Source organism: Homalodisca vitripennis, chromosome 5 (assembly GCF_021130785.1).
Source record: "Homalodisca vitripennis isolate AUS2020 chromosome 5, UT_GWSS_2.1, whole genome shotgun sequence".
In the NCBI taxonomy this organism is placed as follows: domain Eukaryota; kingdom Metazoa; phylum Arthropoda; class Insecta; order Hemiptera; family Cicadellidae; genus Homalodisca; species Homalodisca vitripennis.
Window position 1 is genome coordinate 170,507,709 of NC_060211.1, and position 23,137 is coordinate 170,530,845.

Below are 23,137 nucleotides of genomic sequence, written 5' to 3' on the forward strand. Positions count from 1 at the left end.
TGTATATTATTAGCCATATTATAATGTGTGCACAGATAATAATATTAGAGCATTTTTCAGTGGGAATTCAACTCTGGGCAACAAATAGCTAACTTTGTTGCCGATGGTGCCCGTGTAGTGCCTAATGAAAATTTAATTTTTCTTTAGGAAATAAGGTCCAAAAACACTAAAACCTAATGTTTTCTTGTAGAGAAATGTCCAGGGAGCAAAAATAAATTTTTTTAAATGTAATAATTTGACATTTGTGGCCAAATGTGTGTCCAGAATCCCCTTAAGCGTGTCATGTCTGGGTCCGTGGACAACCCCGAGCTGCTGGCGGGTGTACAGTGGCACGTGCCGAGACGAGGAGGCCGAGCAAGTAAGCAGTAGCATACGTGGAGTATGCTAGAACGGTAGGGCACGCCACTTCGCCAATGTTGGCAGCATTTAATTTGCTAAACAATGTTGTCGATAGTTTAGATATATCTTTAAAAACTATGGATTTTAAGAAAGAAAATGTTTTAATATTATTTAGCAAACCTTATTTAAAGTAAAATATAGGATAGGGGTCTAAATTTATATACGAGTATATTGTTATTATAAAATTTAGTACTATATTGTAATATATGTATATTTTATTATGAAAAAAGTAATAAGTTTATGTCAATTTTATCATTATTATTTTTAGTCTGACAGACTCTTTTACATAGAGATTAAATTTCTTTTAAAAGTTGTTCTTTCACTGTAATATAAGAATTTTATTTAATTGTCGTTTTACCGGGGAGGTAAACCTTAGCATAGGGTTCCCTTATAATTGGGCTTCATGCCTGTAAGGGCTACCTTTTGCGAGAATTTACAGATTTATAGTACATATTTTAGTTGAAATTATTGTATATTTATGAATGGTTTTAAACATATATTATTTGTTTCATTTCATTTGAAAGAAAATTTTTGTACATTCCTGCAATAAAGAGAGTTTTCTATTCTATTCTATATCGTCAAAAACCATGATAATATGGTTTGGCTTCCAACTTACAACGGTGGTATTGTCATCTGAAGGGGAGTAATATCTCTATCAGAAACTGGTATTTGGGTTGATAAAGTGATTTAGAAAAAAAACGAACATGTTCTCGTAAGCAAGGCCATTAGGATCAAACAAAAAACTAAATAAAACAATTTGTTTTTCCGGAATTAGAAGGCCTTGGAAAAATACAGCGTATAGAGTTTGGTAGCAGAGGTCCATGCTTGCATTTGTCTCCTTTCGAGGTCACCTCATCCGCCTCCACATTTTTTTGGGGGTAGAGTCAGTAGCGGCTAGATTTTGATTTCACATTCGGAGTTGGAATCTGAGAGTAGATACTCTATGGGGAAAGCGGCATAGAAGAGGAAGATGAATTGATTTGGAGGTTAGGTGGGGGAATCCAAGTTGCAAAATAATTAGGATTATATCACTGTAAAAGATATTGTTTAAAATTTGAACAACAGTTGAAGTAACTGATAACATTGGTTGTTGTATTAATTAAATATGTATTCAAATTTTTACTATAGTACCTTATATAAACATGTTTGTGTATAAAAGTAGTAAAAAAAAATTAAAACCCTGTTTTGGTTATGAAGGGTTAAGCAATACCAGACACTTTTTATTGTTCAGAACAAGCAAGTTCCTCAGTTTTTGTTACAGTTAACATTCCTCTTTTTGTAAAATAAATACTTGGACGATGCCATGCCATCAAATACCTCTCCACGTACTGAAGATATCTTTACTTTTTCTATCTAAGAATTCTTTCTCTTATCTTAACTGTAAATTAGGTGTTTAAGCACTTGCAACAAATTGTGCATGTTTGCACAATGTATTCCATATTACATACAATTGGTTAGCTTATCTTATTATTCAATTTCGATAAGGAGCATCAACGTTTATTGATTAAGTATGTTATATAAAGCTTGCAACGTCAATCAGATTTTTGTACAAGAGGCAAATTCTCTACACATTACCAAGCCTTCAGTTCTGAGACTGTTCCTAATTATATGTATTCTCAAATTACTTTGAGCTATTTACAAACTTTCCTGAGCATTTCGCTACCTGGCTTTCAATCATCTTATACAAAATTAAGATTCCCATTAAGGCATACTATAATAACAACTGAGTACTGCTTTGTGCAGCCTCGAAGCGCAGGGCTCAGTGATTCTGAGGCCGGCTATAACGAATCATAGCACAGTAACAATATGTTTGACTGTAACGTAGGACAAAACAAGTCAAACTATAGAGCCTTGCATTGCTCAGTCAATAGTTCAAGTAAACTTAAGTATAAAATTATATAGTACGTAATAAAAAACAGGGAAATAAAACGATCTTATCGATACAAAATATTTAATATGAAACGTTAAATACTCTGTATTAACAAAACGTCTTCTATACAAACACTGCTTATCTAAACATACAAATTAAATTTTTATTTATAAACATTATTTTAAATAGTAAACACACGGTGTTTTACATTTAAATTAATTATTAACAAAGTAGTACTTTGTAGTTTAAAAATATATTACGGATTTAATTAAACTTCCAATACGGTATATAAAAATATGTACGGTGGTGTATTCAAAGAATACCAGCGTAGTGTCATGGTACTCAAATGAAACCTAAAGGAATCATTTCTACTTCAGTTTTCATATCGCAGCCTTCTTTCTAAACAACCACGAATACATTTTAATTAATGAAATCTTAGAATAAATAAATAAACACCATAATGATACGTGGAATAGACAAACAAATATTACCACTACTTAGTCAAATTGTTCATGTCCTAAACTAAGAATATATATTCCAGTTATTGTAACTCTGCTAGTTAGTTTAGGGTTTAGTTTTTCGATCTTAGAGTAATAATGCATGTTGAGTTTAACATTTCAAGATAACAGTCGTTGTGAAATCCATCTTTCTTCCAACTAAGCCAGAACGGATATTTTGATTTCAAACACTTTCCAACTTTTGTAAAAAAAAGTATAGTCTATGACAGGAACAAAGTACGTGAAGATGTATCAATATTTTATATTAAAAGTTATGACTAACTCCTTTTGATTTTAGAGATATATTTATATATACTTCAAAGTGTAGTTACTTTCTACAGAAGTAAACTGTTCTTAAATAATTAGAAATAAAATAAATTACATCTGATAACTACAATTACATCACTAACATTTTTGAGTATGAATACATGTTTCTAACATATAAAAGAAAGTTACATTTAGTTATTTTTTTATCTATGCTTAAAATTATTATTATGCAGGTATAATCTTATCTGTCATAATAATTACACTTTATTACACTGTTTGAAGCAAATGTTATCAATGTTATTTTTCAGTATAAAATTAACGGTAATGTACTTGTATCATTAATATGTTATACAGTGGTATTCTAAAATGTAATGGTTTTCGTACTATACAGGTAGATAACAACAAAAGTAAATCAAGAAACAAAAAAGTATGTATTCTTATTTAAAATGAACATTATCTCTGCTTACTAAATTAATGCTTTCACAGCTGTTAGTTACTTGCTGTAGAACTAATTGTGATATTTTGTAGCATTTTTATACAATAAGATGCAGTTATTTGAAATGTGAACACGCACACGTTACTTAGTGCATAAACTTATTTGGTCAATAAACCTTTTCAATTCTCGGTCACTTAAATAACACATAATATGCCTTTTCACCTCATTTGGCAATGTTATATCAATTGTAGCACTCATTTTTTCTACTGCTACATCTAACAGTTTATGCCTAACTTTTGCTCTCTGAAATGTTGCTCTCAAAAATGAGGCATATAATGGAAACTCTACATCCAAAGTGGGAGAATAAATCGCTTCTACCATGGATTGTTTCATAGAAAATTTAGGATCCCTGTATTTGGAAAACACATCATAGAGATTATTGCTGCCAATTTTCTTTTTTTTCATGTATTTCAATTCAGTTAAGCAAGTGTTTTGAAAAGGAATAGGTTCACCATAAAATTTGAGGTCTGACACAACTTTACTATTCAAATTTAGTTCTAAATTAGCACAGCAAGTTTTTATGACCGTTTCTAAAAACAAAAAAAGCAGATAAACAGATTCCTCTCTATATTCTACTGGTGTTTTCCCTTTATAATCTTTTATATCATCCATGGTAGCCCCGTAATCCAGCAACACTCGAACACAGTTACCTCCAGTGAACCATAGACGATTTATAGCCACGTGGAGGGGCGTTTGTCCTTTTGAGTTTTGAATATCAACTATAGCTCCTCTCTCCAAAAGCTTTCTGGATAATGACTCTGATTTATTTCGAGCAGCATAATGGAGAGGTGTGTTCCTTTTACTATCCCACAAATTTACTTTAGCACCAGAGGCAAATAAAGAATCAACTATAGCATTAAACTTGTGCAAGATTGCTAAATGAAGTGGTGTTCTGAGACAGTTATCTCCAAGGTTTACATTTGATTTACTGAGTAAAAGAATAACTGTTACTTCAACATTTGTTCATTAAAATTGCATAATGGAGAGGGGTACTTCCTCGATTGTCTTTATTATTTACATCTGCCCCTTTATCAATTAATGCTTCAACCAAAGTCTTATTGTTTGCTAAGACAGCCAAATGAAGGGGGGTTCTTTTTTCAGCATCCCTGTCATTCACACTTGCTTCTTTCTCTAACAGTAGTTGAACTATTGGTTGAAATGATCTTGAAACAGCAATATAGAGAGGACTTTGACATTTGCTGTTTTTTGAGTTTACACAAGCTCCATTATCTATCAATTCTTTGACCAGATCATAATCCCCATTTGAAACAGCAAAGTGAAGAGGACTGTTTGTGTCTCTGTCCCTAAAGTTCAACATAGTTCCCTTGTCTAACATAACACTTATTACTGGCCTTACCTCTTTTCTGTACAGTGCAAGTTGAAATGGTGACTTAGTTCGCTTATTTTTTAGGAAAACGTCGGCACCATTATCTAACAACAACTCAATTACAGATGTTTGGTCCTTCAATACTGCTAAATGTAGAGGAGTAAAGCCTGCATTGTTCTTTATGTTTACATCTGCTTGCCTTTCAAGCAGGAGCTCAATAAATTCAGAATTAAGTTGAAGATCAATAAATATGTGAAGAGGAGTATTTCCTTCATTGTCTTTTATATTTACTTCCCCACCATAATCTAATATAGTTTTTAATGTTTCCAAATCATTCCCTACATAATGAAAGGCAGTCCTTCCTCTATTATCTCTCACATTTACTTCTGCTCCTCTTTGCAACAGAATGTTAACAGTACGAAAGTTATACTGGACTGCCATAAGGAAAGGTGTAGCCCCTGACATGCAGTCTCTTTCCTCAAGTAAAGCTCCACTATCCAGCAATATCTCACATATCTCCTTTGAATAAGCAAGATGAAGAGGTGTTTCGCCATCACAGTTTTATCTCATTTACTTTGACATCTTTTGTTAAACTTGTTTTAACACCATAAATAAAATTCACTCTTACTGCAGTGTGTAAAAGTGTATCATCTTCCCCGTCTCTCTCATTTATATTGGCACCATGATTTAACAATGTATCAAATATACCTTCATTCATATTTATAGCAGCCAGTTGAAGTGGTGTAGTTTCGTTACACTTTAAGTTCACGTTAGCACCTTGCCTAAGTAATAACTCAACACCAGCTTTAAAGTCTCTTTTAATAGCAGAGTGAAGAGGTGTCTCATCACCTTTCCAATTCTTGATATCCACCACTGCACCTTTGTTGAGAAGAATTTGTGTAATATCAATGTACTGTCTGCAAATGGCGATATGAAGAGGACTTTTACCTCGTTTGTCTTTGCAGTTCAAATATGCTCCTTTCTTTAACAATAACTCCACACCCGATACAAAATGTATGTAAACAAAATAATGAAGGAGTGGGAAATCATACACTTCATTTTTAAAATCAAATTCTTTGTCAATAAGAGTTTCAATCATTTTTAAACATCTTCTTTTAATTATTAAATCAAAAGGAGATTTCTCTTCACGACTAAATAGATTTAGATTGCCCCCTTTATCAAATAATTTTTCAAAAATAGTTGCATTGTTTCTATAAACAGCCAAATGTAAAGGAGACCTTCTTCTGTTGTTTAATATATTAACATCTGCTCCCCTCTCCAGCAGTAGATCAACTGCAGGCTCTGAACTCCTCCAAACTGCTTTGTCCAGAAGTGTTCGGCCATATTCATCTTGGGCATTTATATCTTGACCTTGATTTAATAATGCCTCCATTTCCTTCATCAAAGAGATCTGAATTCTTTCAGGAACCATTTTCATATTAAATTATCAACTAGATCACTTTTGTATCTATTAATATTTTCCTTTTACTATTTTTAACCGTGTGTAGTGTACTTAATTATAAGACTGAATTAAATTATTTATAAAGGTACAGTTGTGCTGAATTGGTTCCAGTGAGACCGGTTACTATGTTTTCTTAAGGCCTGAAACAAAGCGGAAGTAAGAAGAATTTTGCATTATAATTTTATTCAGAGTATGAAATGAAATCCAACATAGGTAATTTAATACTAAGCACATATACATAATTAAATTGTGATCACATTTAAATCGAGGAAGTTTTGATCTGATCATAAACATAGATTATTTTATACAATATGTAAAACATAGTTATTTTTTTAACATGAAAGAACTTATGAAGAAGAAAAATTATTTAATTCTTCGGATAGTTAAGTAAATATTAAAAACTTAAAAACTCAACTCAAACAATAGTGCTAAGCAACTTCTGCTATAACTCGAACTATGACACTGTAATGTAGTAAGGTTTAAAAATATTGTAATTAATATATCACATTGAATGTTCTATTGTATTTTAATCAATATAATATCATAATATAAACCTTACAAATACACATATTCCTGTTTGTCACTCCAGTAGACTATGTTGTAAAAGTGTACATTTTAATAAGTAGTTCTAAATAAAATTATGTATCCATTATTTAACTTCAATAAATGAATGTTAAATTCAATATATAATAGTTTTAAATTATTTGTAATTGATGTTTTGACTTAATTAACGATTATTACAACATAAATGTCAAATTCAAATTCAAACAATGCTAAAAGTCTGGTGTCAATATCAATATATACTGGTTGAAAATGGACATGATCGTTTTATAAAGTATTTCATTAGCTGCAAGAGAGTCCTTTGTTGGTATTTAGAATTATAATGATAATAGTTCAGTGCAGTGCCTTACCAATTTTGTTCATACGGAAAGATTCTTTGTATTGGTTTTAGCTTAATTTATTATATTATTAACAGGTTCAATCATTATACAAGTCAACTGAGTACAAATATAAGTTATACAGCCACAGTTAAAATGTTCCATCTGCAGTAAAAAAGTTTTCTCTAATCTCTTTTTGTTATCTAAGATACCAACTTTATTCAAATATTGTACACCCACTCATCACATCACATATTCCAAAGCAGGGGAAAACCAATGGGATTTTAATGGATGGTATACTCTTTATTTTTTGATAATATAACTTGAAGACATATAATTCTAAAGAAAAACTACAAATCGTATCTCAGCACGACAAGCTGGAAGAGCAGAAACATAATATCCAACCTCTACTCCAAGATTTGTAAAGCTTCAGGCAAGCATCTTTGTTGATAAAACACAAACAACGCTGTTTAAATGTTCAAAGAAAAATTTCATCAGTTGTCCCCAATCCCTATAGCATTATCAAATATAAATTACAGTCATTACCTGGTAGCTGAGTGGTTAGCATCACCTAGGAATCTGGATTTTAATCCTAATGTGGCCATGACATTTTCACAAACAAGTCTGTGGTTATTAAACTTTTAATTGAATAGGACTGGCATACATAGGAAATCATCCAAATAGGCTTTCTGGGTGTCAAATGTTACATTGGTAAAGTTATCATATTGCATTATTGTAGATATTTCATTTTACCATTACCACCATATTTCACTTTAAAAGTTATCCAAATATATTAAAATATGAAAGTTGTTTTATTTTGTAATAAAAAGAGAGGAGTTTGAGTTACAGAATGAGGTAGACAGGAGTCTATTCTACTTGTAAGTGTCAGTTTAGATAAAATACAAATTTTTGAAATAGGCCTATAATTTAGAAAAACAATTTTTAATTTAATGCTCAATATTTTATACTAGCAGTTCTTGGCAAATAAGCTCACATTTTGTTTAATTCGAACAGAATACAATTTAATTAACGTGAAAATAAATTATAAAATTTTCAAAGGTCGACAAACACTTTCATACTGCGAGCAAATTTGCATTGTATAAACCATCCTTTCAAAAAATGAATTCCCTAAGAAATCAATATTCAGCCTATTAAATCTGTGTTTGATAATTGTTTAATATGGATGTGCCATGATTTTCTATTTATTATTTAATATTTTCCCCTTCCATCTCAACCCCAACCAAAAACTAATGCGACAGATGATGACTAATTTCTTTTCAGAAGAAATTTTTTATTGATTTCAGGAAAAAACTAAGTTCTAGACTATTATATACACCATCTTTACCTACTGTATATGGCATACTTATCATTTAAAACATCAACACCAGATATTGGAACATTAAAACCAATATTTTAATATTATTGCAAAAGACTTAAAATTTACATATTATTATTTACATTTATTTATGCTTCACGAATATTTCCTGAATTAATAGTGATTTATTATGCTTCTTTTTATTCACTGAAAATCTTGTACGATTTTTACGGTAAAGTAAATAGCTCACTTTTTATGTTAATCAATCTGAATTAGAATTTTTAGCATTTACCCTAGCTATGATATGATAATATCATAGAATTGATTATACCTAACCATATTACATAATTCGACAATTTTTGAGGTACCTAAAAAAATTATTAAAAATTAATTACCAAATTATGATTAATTGATAAAAAAACTTTAAATTTGTTTAGCTAAGCTAAAATGTTAACACGAGATTTCAAGGTGTTGTAGTGTTCCAAACAGTGCATAAAATCACAGTAGCTATTGCCATCTGGTGGCTGTGTTACAGCAGAAGAGCACCTATCTCAGGTAGTATGACTATGTTGCGCAATATATTTTTCAGTTCCAAAAACATTGATTTTTAAAATATTTTCATCTCAGACTTTTTATTATTGAAACAATCTAGTAATTTCTTGTCGCCAAACACCCACAAGTAGACCCTTTTTTATTTTTTAAGGCAAAAGACTCCTAGGTTTTTATTGCTCGAGATAGTGGATACAAGTCTTACTCAAATAATATTGCAGTGTCATAATTACAGGGATACTCAACTCTATTAGTGAATATTACAACTGCATAACAATAACTGAAAAGAAATGTTGCTTTAAATTAATGAAATAATATAAAATTTATCCATAACGCACAATGGGCCATTTTTAAGACCTTGAGCCGAAGAAAGCAATGAGAATAACACCTTCTACCACTCATAAGGTATTTTCACTTCATTGGCAATGATCTTCAGAAACAGTGAGAGAGAGCTCAGTTCAACCAATAGAGATAATTTAAAAAAATAAAAGTATTTCCAGGCTGCTTGTATTTACGTTATATTTGTACAGTTGTTTTGTTGTTTATATTTACTTTACTATCCAAAGAATTGAATAATTTTCCTTCTACATAAGTTCTACATCTATTCACACTGATGTGGGGCTTTCTTTCTGAAAACCTGGCATGGGGCTCAAGAATCCCATGCCTTACCATTATCCTAAACCGGCACAGGGCTCTTAAGCCCTATGCTTTATATGATTTGTACGGTGAGTTTAACCCAGCTGTATGTCCAATAGACATCAAATGTACAACATTTTAGAATAGCTTTTATTGCTCTTTTTGTACGTTTTTTGCCACATAAAGTGCAAAACACATACAGTACATTATAAAAAATATGAAAAAAGTTGTACACTAATCAAAGTGTGATGATGAACGTGGCAGAGATAAATTTTGTGATGCCTTGATTTGTGATAGCTTAACCCTATGCCAAAAGGTTGTTTGATGTCTGAAGGAGATGGAAAACCTTTACCTTTCACTAAATGTAGCTTCAAAACTATTAGAAGTGAATACAAAGATATAATTATGTTACATGACTAAAATAGTAACATATTTGTTACTAATAAAAAACTTCCAGTACATATTTACAATCAAACTGTATGAAAAAACTTGTGCATCATAAACAGAAGGTATTTTAAAAAGATTTTAAAATCAACAAAACCATTCCATTACTAAAAATGAACTTCAATAAATCCGATCCCCATTTTTTCAAAACCAATATTCATAACTCCTATGATCTCAAATATTTGAGAATAATGTTCTTAATTATTCACTTGAGACCTTCCATCAAAGGAACAAAGTTCTCTCTCCGTATCAGTTTGGTTTCTGGCCCAATTTCAATACTTTGTCTGCCATAGCTTGCACCTTGAAACAAATCCTGTCCTCCCTGGATTCTAGTGAATAAACACTTGGTTTATTTTGTGACTTAAGGAAGGCTTTGATGTAGTTGATCACTATCCAACCAATAAAGCTTGAACAATATGGTATCAGGGGAATAACCCTAGACTGGTTTGAAGATTATTTGATTGGCTGTGTTCAGTTTGTTGAAGTCCACAAAAATGGCAACAAAATAACTATTCAGAATTTTCAGTAGTGGAGACAGGTGTACCTACCGGCTCAGTGCCGGAGCCACTCATGTTTCTACTCTATATCAACGATAAATGCTGGTTTTTTTTATCTAATTATATTTACACTGCTAGAAATATAATATTAATTGCTTATTGACCAACTGTATTATAGACTAACACAAAAAACTGTTCATATTTCTATTGTGTCAATAAAGAAATTTCGAGATTCCAACAAAAACTACATTTTTACCTTTGGTGTACTTCTTTACTCTGATTCACTTCTATCTAGTGATGTAAAATTCCTGAGAATTTAAAATCGAGGAAAGATTCCCAGGGAATATTACCAGCAATATTAAGTTATGGTTGTTAATTTTATGATTTGTTAAACTTAAGTTCGTTTTACACTATTCCTTGGTTTGCTAAAAGTGGTTAATTTGTATACATTACTTTAAAATTTTTTTATTTTTATCGACACCGAAATGCGTTTTTAATTTATTGAAATTGTCTTACTGAACAAAACAATATAAGGCTTTAGAGTATTAAAATTACCAATAATGAAATTTAGAACATAAAAAGTGGAACTACTTTTCTTGCAAGATAGTAGAAAGTTAAAGGCTACGTAAATTTACAATATTTGTATTGGTTTTTCCAGTTGCGATTTCTATAAAGCAGTTATGGCCAGAGGCATCCTTGATCAGACCATTTAGAATTTGATTTATTACTGACAGGTAATATCTCAAGGGCTGTATGTTGCCATAAGCATAGGGTAGCACTATGCTGCTGCAGCCCACGTTGATGGTCGAAGGCTTTTGTGTCAGGCTGATAAGAATTTTTTTATTCTTAGAAGATCTAAATTAACAATCTTCTATTCCCCTGATTTTAACTGCATTGTTATTTTACATATCCAAAGATGGTGTATCAGCTGATGTCAGCAGCAACCAATACAAAATTGACTTACGATCATAGCAAGATCATGTGATGCCTGTAGAAAGATGAAATATTACTCTACACGAGAAGAGTAGTTCCACTTTTAAATTTCTATAACTTTGTTATTTTGTCATTTCCATCTAATGAAACCTTATACTGTTTTGTTCAAGAGGACGATAGCAATAGGGTAATTATGTGAAACTTGTATTTTGCCACACCGATCGTCAAGTTTACAATTACATTTTGGTTTTTAGATAGTTAACAATATCGAGGATTCAATACTTTGAATATTGTTGATCTTCAATAATTATGGTTCGCTTGTGTTGGTGGCTGCTTATTATACTGCAGCCGAATTGGCTGAGCGTTAGCAAATATTTTTAACTTTGGTTAACTATGATGGAAATATAAATAACATACAAATAAATTTGCTATAAAATGGACTAAAATTATATTACATTTGAACTTAAAATATGTAGATTATAAAGTAAATAGAAAAATAATAAAGTGAGTCAATGTTAAAATTAGGTGATAAGATTTGAAAAGAATTTAATTTCTAGAGACAAAATTAAATTCTATGATGGTTTATGTCCAAACCTTAAATTTGGCTGGACAGCATTTCAGTAGCCTACATCAATTAGAAAGATGAAAATTTCTTTGTCTATCAGGAGGAGGAGTGGGGTTGGAGTGTAAAAATTTCTTTGATAATTATTCACTTAAGCTACATCACACTTTTTGCCAAAATTTTAACTTGTAATAATAAGAAAATAAATTTATAGAATACTAGTACAATAGATATAAAAGGTAATAACAGAAATTACTACGGAAACGCCCCTGGCTATGATGTTTGAACTTTTAGGTTAGAAATTTTAGAATACTCTTGAATAGTTTACAAATCTTGAATAGTCCAACAATCTAGGGGACAGGAAGAATCAGGGTTTCTAGGTAGAGGGGATAACAAGTTAAATTTGAGCTCAGATCATGTGAGAAAGGCTAAACCAAAATGCCTCTGGCCAATGGCCAATAATGCAGGCTTCGGTGGTGCCTACCCTGCATTGCTGGAAAATAAAGAAAAACATACTCGAGTAATACCTAAATTCGAGTTCAGATCACATTTGTACCCCTTCTCGCTAATAGGCTAAACCGAAATGCCCCTCACCATCAGTATATGTTAACCATGAAATAATTAAAATAAAATCAAATAAAAATAACAAATATAACCAAAGGAAAGAAAGAAAAACTTATATAAACAAAAACGGTAGAGTACGATAGGCGGATCCGGTTTTTTATATCGAAGAATGTAATCATCGATACCTAATATTTACATCTCAAATCTTAGACTATCAATTGATATAAAAGTATCTATAGTCCTCAATAACAATCATATGTTTTAAATTAAAATATGAATTTAATATTTACAGTGGTCAAACAAGACGACCATATTTGTTCCTCGGAAAGTTACAGTTGTTTCTTTCCCACAAATCTTATCACAAGTATTATCATCTTTCAAAGCAATGTCGTTTAGTTTTCTAAAATTGACTGTCATTTTTAATAATTAAATGTTACTTATAGGCCCTATACAATTGAAATATTACATTACGAGTATTATTTGAAAGTGTTTATACTGTTGATGTATATTATTTAAGTTGACTGTTCAAAATAATTAATCAGTTTCGATTGATGTATCGATGGTTGTGATTAAGTAATATCGTTTGCCAATTTCGATATAAAATACCGGGTCCGCTTATCGTACCCTACCCAACAAAAATAATAAAGAAGTCAAAATGGTTGCATTTCACTTTAGTCACTTTACACTATTTTCTAGCTAAGGCAAAACTCCATTCTTAATTGAACATGGAATTTTTAATAATGAATGTATTTGTTCGTTGTGCGGTCACGTGTTGTTTTAAACCGGGAGACTTTGTTGTTTCGTTGCGATAGGAAAATTAGAAAAAGTACGTTAGTAAAAGAAAGTTTTAAATGTCGCAATTTTAAAAATTCTACTTTTTTGTTGCTGCTGCTCAGCTATATCCGCCAACACACTAATGGTAAGTGTTCTCTGTTAATATCCATCTATATATTTATGTTAGAGTTTTTCATGATTTATTAAGTTTTTTTCACTTTACAAAATTGCCTTGATGGCCGGAGGCACTCGTCTCATTTCGATAACAAGTAATTAATTTGTAGCTCGAAATTAAGAAAAACATTGTTAATTTGGATCAAAATACTGCTCATTTCAGTATTATTTTTCATTTACGTTTGCACAGATAGCGGCGCAACCGATGACGTCATCATGAGGTTGAATCATGGTCACAAAAGGTCACGTGACGCTCGACGTGGATGTAGAACATGGAAATATTACTCCGCACGTGAATAGTTGCTTAATTTTTTATGTTCTAGAACTTCGTTATTTCTTATTTCCACCCCATCAAACCTTATACTTTTTTTGTTCTATAGGACGATTCCAATAAGTTAATAACATAAAACTCGTATTTTTCCGCTCCGGCCGTTAATATGATAATTACCATTTAGGCTTTCCAAGCTTTTATATCTATTTTACTAATATCCTACAGATTTACTTTCTTATTGTAAGTTTAAATTTTGAGAAATAGTGTGAAGTGGCTAAAGTAAATAGTTATCATTTCTTTTCTCTATGATATATGTTTGTCCATCTCAACACAGGGCATCTCAATAATTAAATTAAAATAGATTAGAAATGTTACAAGCATACTCAAAGATAGGTGGTATGACATAGCCTACTCCCATTTTTCATAAAATAATTTGGTATTTATTTACAATAGCGTGACCATGAAAAATGGACTTTTTTTCATGGGTTGGGCATTTATAGCCAAGTATTATTATCACAGGTGCATAAAACTGGGGGGAAAGTATATTATTGTATTATATTGATGCCTTTCGGGCATTATTACGTTAAGGATGGAAAATAACCGACAAAACTTTGTCGAACAACACTTAAGGATCAGGGGCATCTCGTGATCTGGGATTCGACTTTTGCAAGCTCGAGTTAATTTTTTTCTAAAAGAGCAAGCAGTGCGCAGCACTGCACAGCGGGCAGGCATCGTTGACACGATTAACGTACTAGTCAGCATCATTTCAGTAAAATTGCCAGAGGTACTGTCAAAAACAGAGTTTTCAGAGGATTTCAAAAAATCGTAACTCCTTTGATTTTCGTTGCTGACGAATTTTTTCTTCACTATTGTTTTCAGGAAAAATTGTAGTTTTCAGGAAAAAAAATGAACATACCTTTCCATGGTCACGTTATTGTAAATTGATACCAATAATTTAGACTTAACTATCCTTTAACAGAGCATGAGTTAAAACGAAATCCTACCACAATTCGAGTTTGCAAATTGGTTACAATATTCTCTCAACGTTGAAATCCAACTATGTTACCATTGCAATACAGTAACACGAGCAATATTATTGTAATTTTCACGGCCAATAGTCAAGTTCGTATCAAAATCACACTCACAACTATTACACAGGTCCAAATACACAGTTACTTTCGATGCACAAACTAACCTTAACTAAAACGATGCACTACAATACCACATCAGCAGAGTGTAAACTTTTTTTTTTTTTTCTTTAAAGGCTATGACTTTGTCATTTAGCCCCGTTGTTCACTGTGTTTTTACGATTAAATTTTCTTCTGTGGTTGAAGGTCATTCTTTTGTATTTTTTACATCTGAAACTGTTACATTTGGATATTAGTTACATAAATGTATGTTCATGTTAGAGTATAATGTTAGTAAAAAGTGGGATGTAGGGAAGTTAAAGGTATGATAGAGGTTAAAAGGAGTCTTCTCGTCATGGGTCTATATGAAATTTCTAACCCGAAAGGGGACGACCACGGATGAAGAGTCCCGGTGACTAGATATACATAAATGTTCTTGTGTTTTATAAATGTTCAAAAAGTCGCATAATTTTCTGTAAATGTCTACGTTGTTAGTTTGCAAAATGTCTTTGACTGGATGTGTTTTATCTTGAAATGTATGATTTTGTTTAACTCTGCTATAGCATGTTCATATTGGGGACAATCTATGATGATGTGATCTAATGTTTCCTCAGTTACCATGTTGCATTTAAGGCACAGGGGTGTAAAATATTTCTTTATTTCGTATAATTTACTGTTGATGTTAGCATGTCCAAATCTCATTCTATTAATATTTACTATGTCATTTCTTTTCCATTTAATGTGTTTAAACTATGGGTTGGCCTTAGAGATGTATAAAATGTTTTTGTACCAAATGGCTTTGTTTGTTGATACTACTGAAGTTGATTATTTACTTTTTCTTTGTAATATCTCTTTCTGAGATTTTTAAAATCTTCATGGGGAATAAATGATTATTTCAGCACTATTCCTTCTATAACTGGCCTTTCTGATAATCTATAGACATGTTCATTATGGCTTATGCCACTATGACCTGGAACCCACATGATGTTTATATTTTTGCCTTCTGATAGTACAGCTTTGCAAATGTCAAGTATTAATCCGTCTGTTCTGTTGCCCCCGTTCACCGCGTCTATTGCTCGAACAGATGATAGTGAGTCAGTGTCTATTTCATTAATAAATTGTAATGCTTTATAAATTGCAAGCATTTCTGCGTTGTACGAGGAAAATGTGCTGTTAATTTTGTACATTTTTGCTATGCCGTGTTGAGGTATATAGAAGGCAATGCCCACGCCTCTAGTAGTCTTTGATGCATCCGTAAATATTTGTAAACGATGGTCAAATTTTAGGTTAAGCATTTCATTGACCATTTGTCTCAGATAGGTTATGTTTGTTTTCTTTTTACTTTGATTATAATTTTCTAAGGTTGAGATACATTTAACTATGTTATCTGTCATAAACAAGGACAAGTCAAAATCCCAATATGTTGTGTTGCTGTCCATAAAGTGTATGTTAGGGTTATCTTGTTCTATATTGTTGTAAGAATTTATATACAGTGGCTAGAAACACGAAATTTGGCACGCATGTAGCTTTTGCCTTTAAACTCCTCGGAACAGGCTGAAAATCGAAAATTTTTAAAACACTTAAAACACATTATTTGTTAAACACTCAAAAAATTATAAATATTAGAAATTTAATACAATAAAATACAAAAATATAATACATTTATTATCTTAACACAGACACAACACTCTTCAAAAAAGAACCACGAGTTTTTAACCCCCGTTATAATAATCCCCTCCCGGGAAATTCCTGGTGTGGCCAGATAATCTCCTGCGTAAATTAAAATCCCTCCATCAAGTTGTCCTGACAGACTTTGCTGTCTTAGATGAAGACTCTACAGGTATTGAAACAGCTTGTACTAAACCTCTGTGGCACTCAATACACAGAGTATAACACACTTCCTGCTATGCTAGAAACTTGAAATAGCACAATTCTTGCTTGTACTTGTAATTACTAGAAATGCCTAAACGCTGCCAAATTATTCATGCAAATCACTCTAAAACATATTCAGAAGAGCTGACCCAAGTCTTCTCTACAGCTCTGTACAAAGCAAACCAGAGGACTTAGCTCAAATCCAACGGGAGTATCGTTTAAGAGAATTACACTTACTACATAAATGGTCTAGTCACTTTTTATCCTATCTTTAATTGTGAAGACACAAAACGCTCTCAAATTCAAAACTTTGAACAAATTACGGAGTATTTCATTTCCAAATTCAACCTATTGCTAATTTCTTTGTCAAAATTCTACTTAGGGGTCTGAGGGCATAGCCCCCTACCAAGTCGAAGACAAGTTTTATTTTACAATATTCCAAACTTGTATTACATAATACTATAGTATACTACTATAGTACTATAGTCCATTTGTACTCTTTAGCTGATGTGGTTGGTGCAGCCCGCTTTAGAAAATAACAGAGAAATCTGTTTTGGGCTAAAAGTGGTTTATTAATATTAAACAAAATTTACAGCTAGAGGTCTTCCATTTTATCATCAAACAGATACTCTATTTCTTTCTTTATAAGACCGTAGATAATCCCAAAAGTAAACATTTTTGGGTTGGTTTACCCAACTCATATAACTCCAAGAAAGACAGCATGTATTTGTGTTTTGCCTAACTTTTGAAGTAATTTGTAGCATGTATTAAGATTGGATTAAGTTGATTAAGCTTGTATAAGGCGAAAGCAAGTGTATTTTCGTGTTAAAATCTAATACGCAATAATAAAGTTCCATAATGACCGTCGCCAGTTATATTAAGTCGCAGTCTCAGATTGTGAATTACTCATATGTAATTAATTAACCTAAGTAATTAACGAGTAATTAATTAAAATAGCTTTAGAATAATTGACGAAGAATTTTGTACTTAACACCCATTTTCTCCGCGATATCATGAGATTTTTTAAAAGTAATTCATCAGAAACAGTTCCATTTTTTCGATAATTCTTGACAACATTAAGGCTTTCACCAATATCAAATCCATATTTTTACTTTATAGATGTTCACACGGGTTTCAAAATCACAGAGTACGTTGCAATCATGACTAAACCTACAATGAGTATTGGTTTAATAATTGCACAGTGCAATTGATTGACAAGAAATCTTTTGAACATAAAACATGAATGGGATAGCCTTAACACTTTGATGGAGAATCTACTAGAAAAGAATGGGAACTACTACTTGTACTCAAGGTAGGCTTTTCTCAGAACTTAAATCTAGAAAATTAAAAATCAATATTGTTATTATACTGTTATTTCTTTATTCTAACTAATATTACAGTAAAAAAAGAGAAGGCAGGTAAAAAGTAGGTATATTATTATATAACAAAATATCCTGTTCAAGATCTTTTTTCAAACTTCATTTGACTCTATTTCAAATGTTAGTTAAATCAAAGTTCACGTATTAACCTTTCAGAGATCTACAAAACTTAGAGTCATATAAAAAAGATTGCAGTCTCTGGGTATGACTGATTAAAAAAAGAAAAGAAATTTAAGTTGGTTGGTGAAATGATAGACAAACAGAAGAGAGACAGAGAGCAGGACAGTTTGGAGAAAATGAAAGGTTGCCCTTGGATAGAAGAAAAAAGATGAAGAGATGTTAATAAACACTCCACCCAACAGTGACACTAAAGGCAGTTTAGTACTTACTGAGAGAGATTCTTGTCAAAAACAAGTTGGAAGAAAATAGTTTGGAAAGACAGAGCAAAATCATACAGAGAACTAAAACAACAAATAAAGGGAAACAAAAAACTAAAAGCCAAACTAGAAAAGTGCAAAAAAACGCTTTCAGAGAGAGCGATTGAAAACCACAAATTTAACATCACCTTCATATAACAAAAAGGTTCACCATGAAAAGGTATCTCTGTGTAAAAAAAACTTTTTTCCGCAAACAATATGTCGTTGAAAAGCAGTAGAAATCGTCAGTGAAAAGTACGATAGCAAAAATTAAATAGCCAAATAATGGCTAGCGTTATCGGTTCGAAAGTATTAAGGAAACACAGAGTGCAGAAAGAGTTCAACCATATTGTTTGTATCAGGAGAACAAAATAATGTTGGAAGGAAAGATATAGTTTAATCATAAAAGTCAAGGAAGCTCTGGCGTTTTTAAAATTTAATTTGAATGATCAAGTGTCCAAAATGTTGCCAGACGATTACAAGTAAGAATGCAACGAGTGTTACTTGACACGTTAGCAAATCTTCATTTACAGGTTAAAGAACAAACTAAAATGAATGTGTTTTACACTACGTTCACCAGATGTCGCCCATTTTGGGTTTAGAAGCCGAAGCAAAAGGACAAGGAAACCTGTGCTTGCTTAAAACATGAAAATATGGAGTTACTTGTGAGAGCTTTTTGCAAGGAAAAATCAATAGTTTATAGAACTGCTCATAAATTGCTCAAATCCATAGTATACTAAACAGCAAATGAAAATTGCTTGTTTGGAAGAAGTAAACAATGGTTTTCAATTAAGTTTATATCGATAAAGATGCACAAGAAGTGATTAAACTAAGTTAATGGAAAAAAACGTTACAGAGATGAAAATGATTAAAGGAAAAGAGAAAACAATTAAGTGATTTGTCAATGGCGAAGTAATCGATATGTTTCGATATGGATGGAAGTTTACATCTAATATAAAACATACACACTCTTGGACCCATATCTAATCTACTTTAACCAACCTCAATGGTTTCCCTTTAATCTTATGTTTGGTATTAGTAACATTAATTTCAAATTTGATATTACACAAGACTAAAACCAATGATAATTTTATAAAATTGTTGAAACAATACAATTGGTATTGTTTGGCATAACAAAGCCAACCCGTGCTTATGCATGTTTATATAATGTTTTTTTCTAATGCCAACAAAGAAGACTGCTTTTTCTATGCTGAACCGTTCCATTACTTTGACCATTCAACACTTGTTTTCGCCCAGTTGTTGAGAGCAGAGAGCCGAAAGAGACAGATGTGACAAAGAGTACAGAAAGAGACAGATGTGACAAAGACCGACTTCTATTAAATCTTTCAAAATTACTTTCCTGTTATAAAAGTCAAAACTGTGTGAAAGTAGTAAAAATAAGCCCTGGTTTATTGACAAGCTTACTAATCTTAAGACTCAATGTACAACAAATTAGAAATCACAGTATTATGTTTTAGAAATCCACAAGGAGTGTTGCTGCCAATATCCGTAGATGCCGTTGCAGGGAGGGAAGTCATTGAAGCTGTGGACGGGATCAGAACTACCAAGCACTTCCGAAATTTGCCAAAAGAACCTGCAGTCGACGGCTTAAGGCTCGTACCAACAAACACATGCACCCGGGCCACATCTAGCTGACAGATGGCCTAGATCAGTAAGGACTTGTAACCGCTGCTACTTTTGATACCGATTCTCAGTGTTACTGAGTAAAAATACTTGTTTAGGTACTAATTTACCGAATACCAGTTTCTGATAAGTAGACTCAGTATTTACATACTGCTAATATTTTAAATATTGTGTATTTAACTAGTAAACAGTTTAGAAAGACTTTAGTGTAACGAAAATATTCCAAAGGACAAATACCTTTTTGTAAATCCTATATAAACAATATTAATTACTATATTCATGAATGTTTAAGTTATTTCAGATGTAGTTAATTGTAATACAATTTACTACTTGTTTAAATACATTTATATGAACACACTAGGCATATAAGGTTATAATAATAATATTCCATTCTCTAAGTAATTTTAGTTTTCATTGGTGTATTTTTGGTATGTTAACAAAATTTTGTATCTTGAAAGAACGGAAATAAACTCTTACTTGAAGTAAAATTTTAACAAATTGATAAATTTTACACAACTAAAGAGTTTTAACACAATATTTATTATACAGGGTGGTTATAAATTATTGTACACATTTTAAGATTGAATAAATAAATAACCAATCAACTTAAAAACATGGGAATTGTTTTATTAAATAGCAAATTTAAAACAGTTTTATTACCAATGAAGGACAAAAAGATTACTGTTACTCATACTTTTACAAGGAAACTAAACTAATTTTAAATTTAAAACAGTTTTATATACTGACTGAAAATTAATAATTGTACACATTACAATAAATTATAAAAAGTATTTATAAAAAGAAAGTAAAATGTCACTTAAACTGTGGGTGTACGGTAAGGTATGATTCTTCTTAATGAATTGTGTTGTGACATAGTCAGCTGGTCGACAATGGATCTTTTCACACCAGCTGTTAATTACAGTTGACTAAACAAACACTAAACTAAACTCAGTATCAAAATGGCTAGTGTGCAAGAAAAAGCAAGGTGTGTTCTTTGGTTTCATGAAAGCAGATCTGTAATAACTGTTCAAAGAAGGTTTCGTTTAGAGTATGGCCGCAATCCTCCGTGTAACAATTCTATAAAACGCTGGTATAGGCAGTTTGAACAGACGGGAAGTGTCCAACATAGAAAAGGTGCTGGTAGACCTCCAGTTTCTGAAGCTATTGTTGATACATGGGCTTTGCTTGGGTGACCTTGTGATATATTATGTGGGGTACCTGAAGGCTCTGACTTTGGCCCTTATTTGTTTTTAATTTCAGTAAACGACTTGCCTTGTAGTATTGAAACTGATTCTTATGCTAAAGACTCAACTTGTTTAATGCATGGTTTAGATATTAATATATTAAATTGAAAAGTGAATAACCCCTTTAATTACTGTCTCAGACCTGTTTGCAGTCAACTGTTCCTTGTTAAATAATAAGAAGACTGAAAATAACATTAGACTTTTAACATTATTAATTCATTTATTATTCTAGTTTGATCACTATATTACTTGTAATACTTACGCCCAGTCTCAGCTTGTGTATAGAGAGCATTCATTATTATTGGACAATATACAACCATGTAGTATATAAGTTTGTCAATGCATTTATTTATACGTTAAAATGACCAATAAATATCTTGTGTCTTTAAGTTGATGGTAAATCTGAATAAAATTAATTTTATAAAAACCATAAATTATTGGTTTTTGTAAATGTATTTTGTGTATGTATCATTAGTTTAGGTCATGATTAATAATCACATCATATAGATCACTTAAGACTTCTGTGATAAAAACTAATATTTATTCTAAGCTTGTGTTGATTAATATTAATGATGGTGATTTATAAAGAAGGCTGTGATATGAAGACTGAAGTAGAAATGAATTTAAATTCTCTTTGGTATTGCTTGAGAAAATTTGAGTAGCATGACTCTGCACTAGTATTCTTTAATGCAATACATATTTTGGATATAACGTATTGGAAGTTAAGTTAAATCTATAACACCTTTTCAATTAAAAATTATTACTTTATTTTAACCTAATTAAATGTAAAACACCATGTTTTTACTTTTACAAGATAATTTATACAAATTATAATTAAATATGAATTTTGAGCTGAGCAGTGTTTTTATACAATATGTTATGTAAATACAGAGTATTTAACCGTGTAAGATTTTATATTAAATATTTTTTGTTGATGAGAATGTTTCATTTTCCTGTTTTATCACATATGGCTCTCTTATACTATACCACTTTATATTTATAGTTTACTTGTACTAGCAAAGCAAGGCCCTGTTTCAATTCTATAGATTAGCTTGTTTTGTCTTACAGTACAGCCAAACATGTAGGATAGTTAACAAATATATGTATATACATATAGTGTGTGTGCGCGCACACGTGTGTATTTCTTGTGTGCATGTGTATGTCACTGAACTCCTGTGAAACGGGTGGACCAATTTTAATGAAACTTTTTGTGTGTATTCAGGTGGATTCTAAAATGGTTTATATTTACAATTTGGTCCAATTTAAATTGTTTATTAGATTATTTTTTTATTTATAAATTATTTTTGTTGATTTTGGAATGTTTTACATTGGATCCAGCAGACTGCGATAGATAGAACACGTAATATAAAGTGTAATCTAGATTGCAAAGACGAAGTTATTATTCAATTTTTAATTTAGATTGCACCAATGATTAATAAACCAGCTAATACAATGTAAATACTATTCATATGTTGTTCTAAAAAGAACCTTAATGTACAAAGCTGTGAATTTAAATGTACACAACAACAAATCTAATCGA

At 31.4% G+C, this 23,137-nt stretch overlaps 2 protein-coding genes across 2 annotated transcripts in view; one reads left to right on the forward strand and one right to left on the reverse strand.

Annotated features, from left to right (window-relative positions):
• The window catches only part of LOC124363712, a 36,882-nt gene extending 21,467 nt beyond the window's left edge, over positions 1-15,415 (reverse strand). The window contains 4 exon segments of the mRNA XM_046818975.1: positions 3,615-4,477; positions 4,479-5,418; positions 5,420-6,458; positions 14,920-15,415. Of these exon segments, the coding sequence (XP_046674931.1) occupies positions 3,615-4,477; positions 4,479-5,418; positions 5,420-6,288 (2,672 nt within the window). The 5' untranslated portion in view covers positions 6,289-6,458; positions 14,920-15,415.
• Positions 1-20,612, forward strand: part of LOC124363149 (serine/threonine-protein phosphatase 6 regulatory ankyrin repeat subunit C-like) — a 101,397-nt gene extending 80,785 nt beyond the window's left edge. The window contains exon 3 of the mRNA XM_046818290.1: positions 20,188-20,612. The gene's annotated coding sequence lies outside the window, so the exon portion shown is untranslated. The remainder of the gene's footprint in view (positions 1-20,187) is intronic.
• The last annotated feature ends 2,525 nt before the right edge of the window (positions 20,613-23,137 follow it).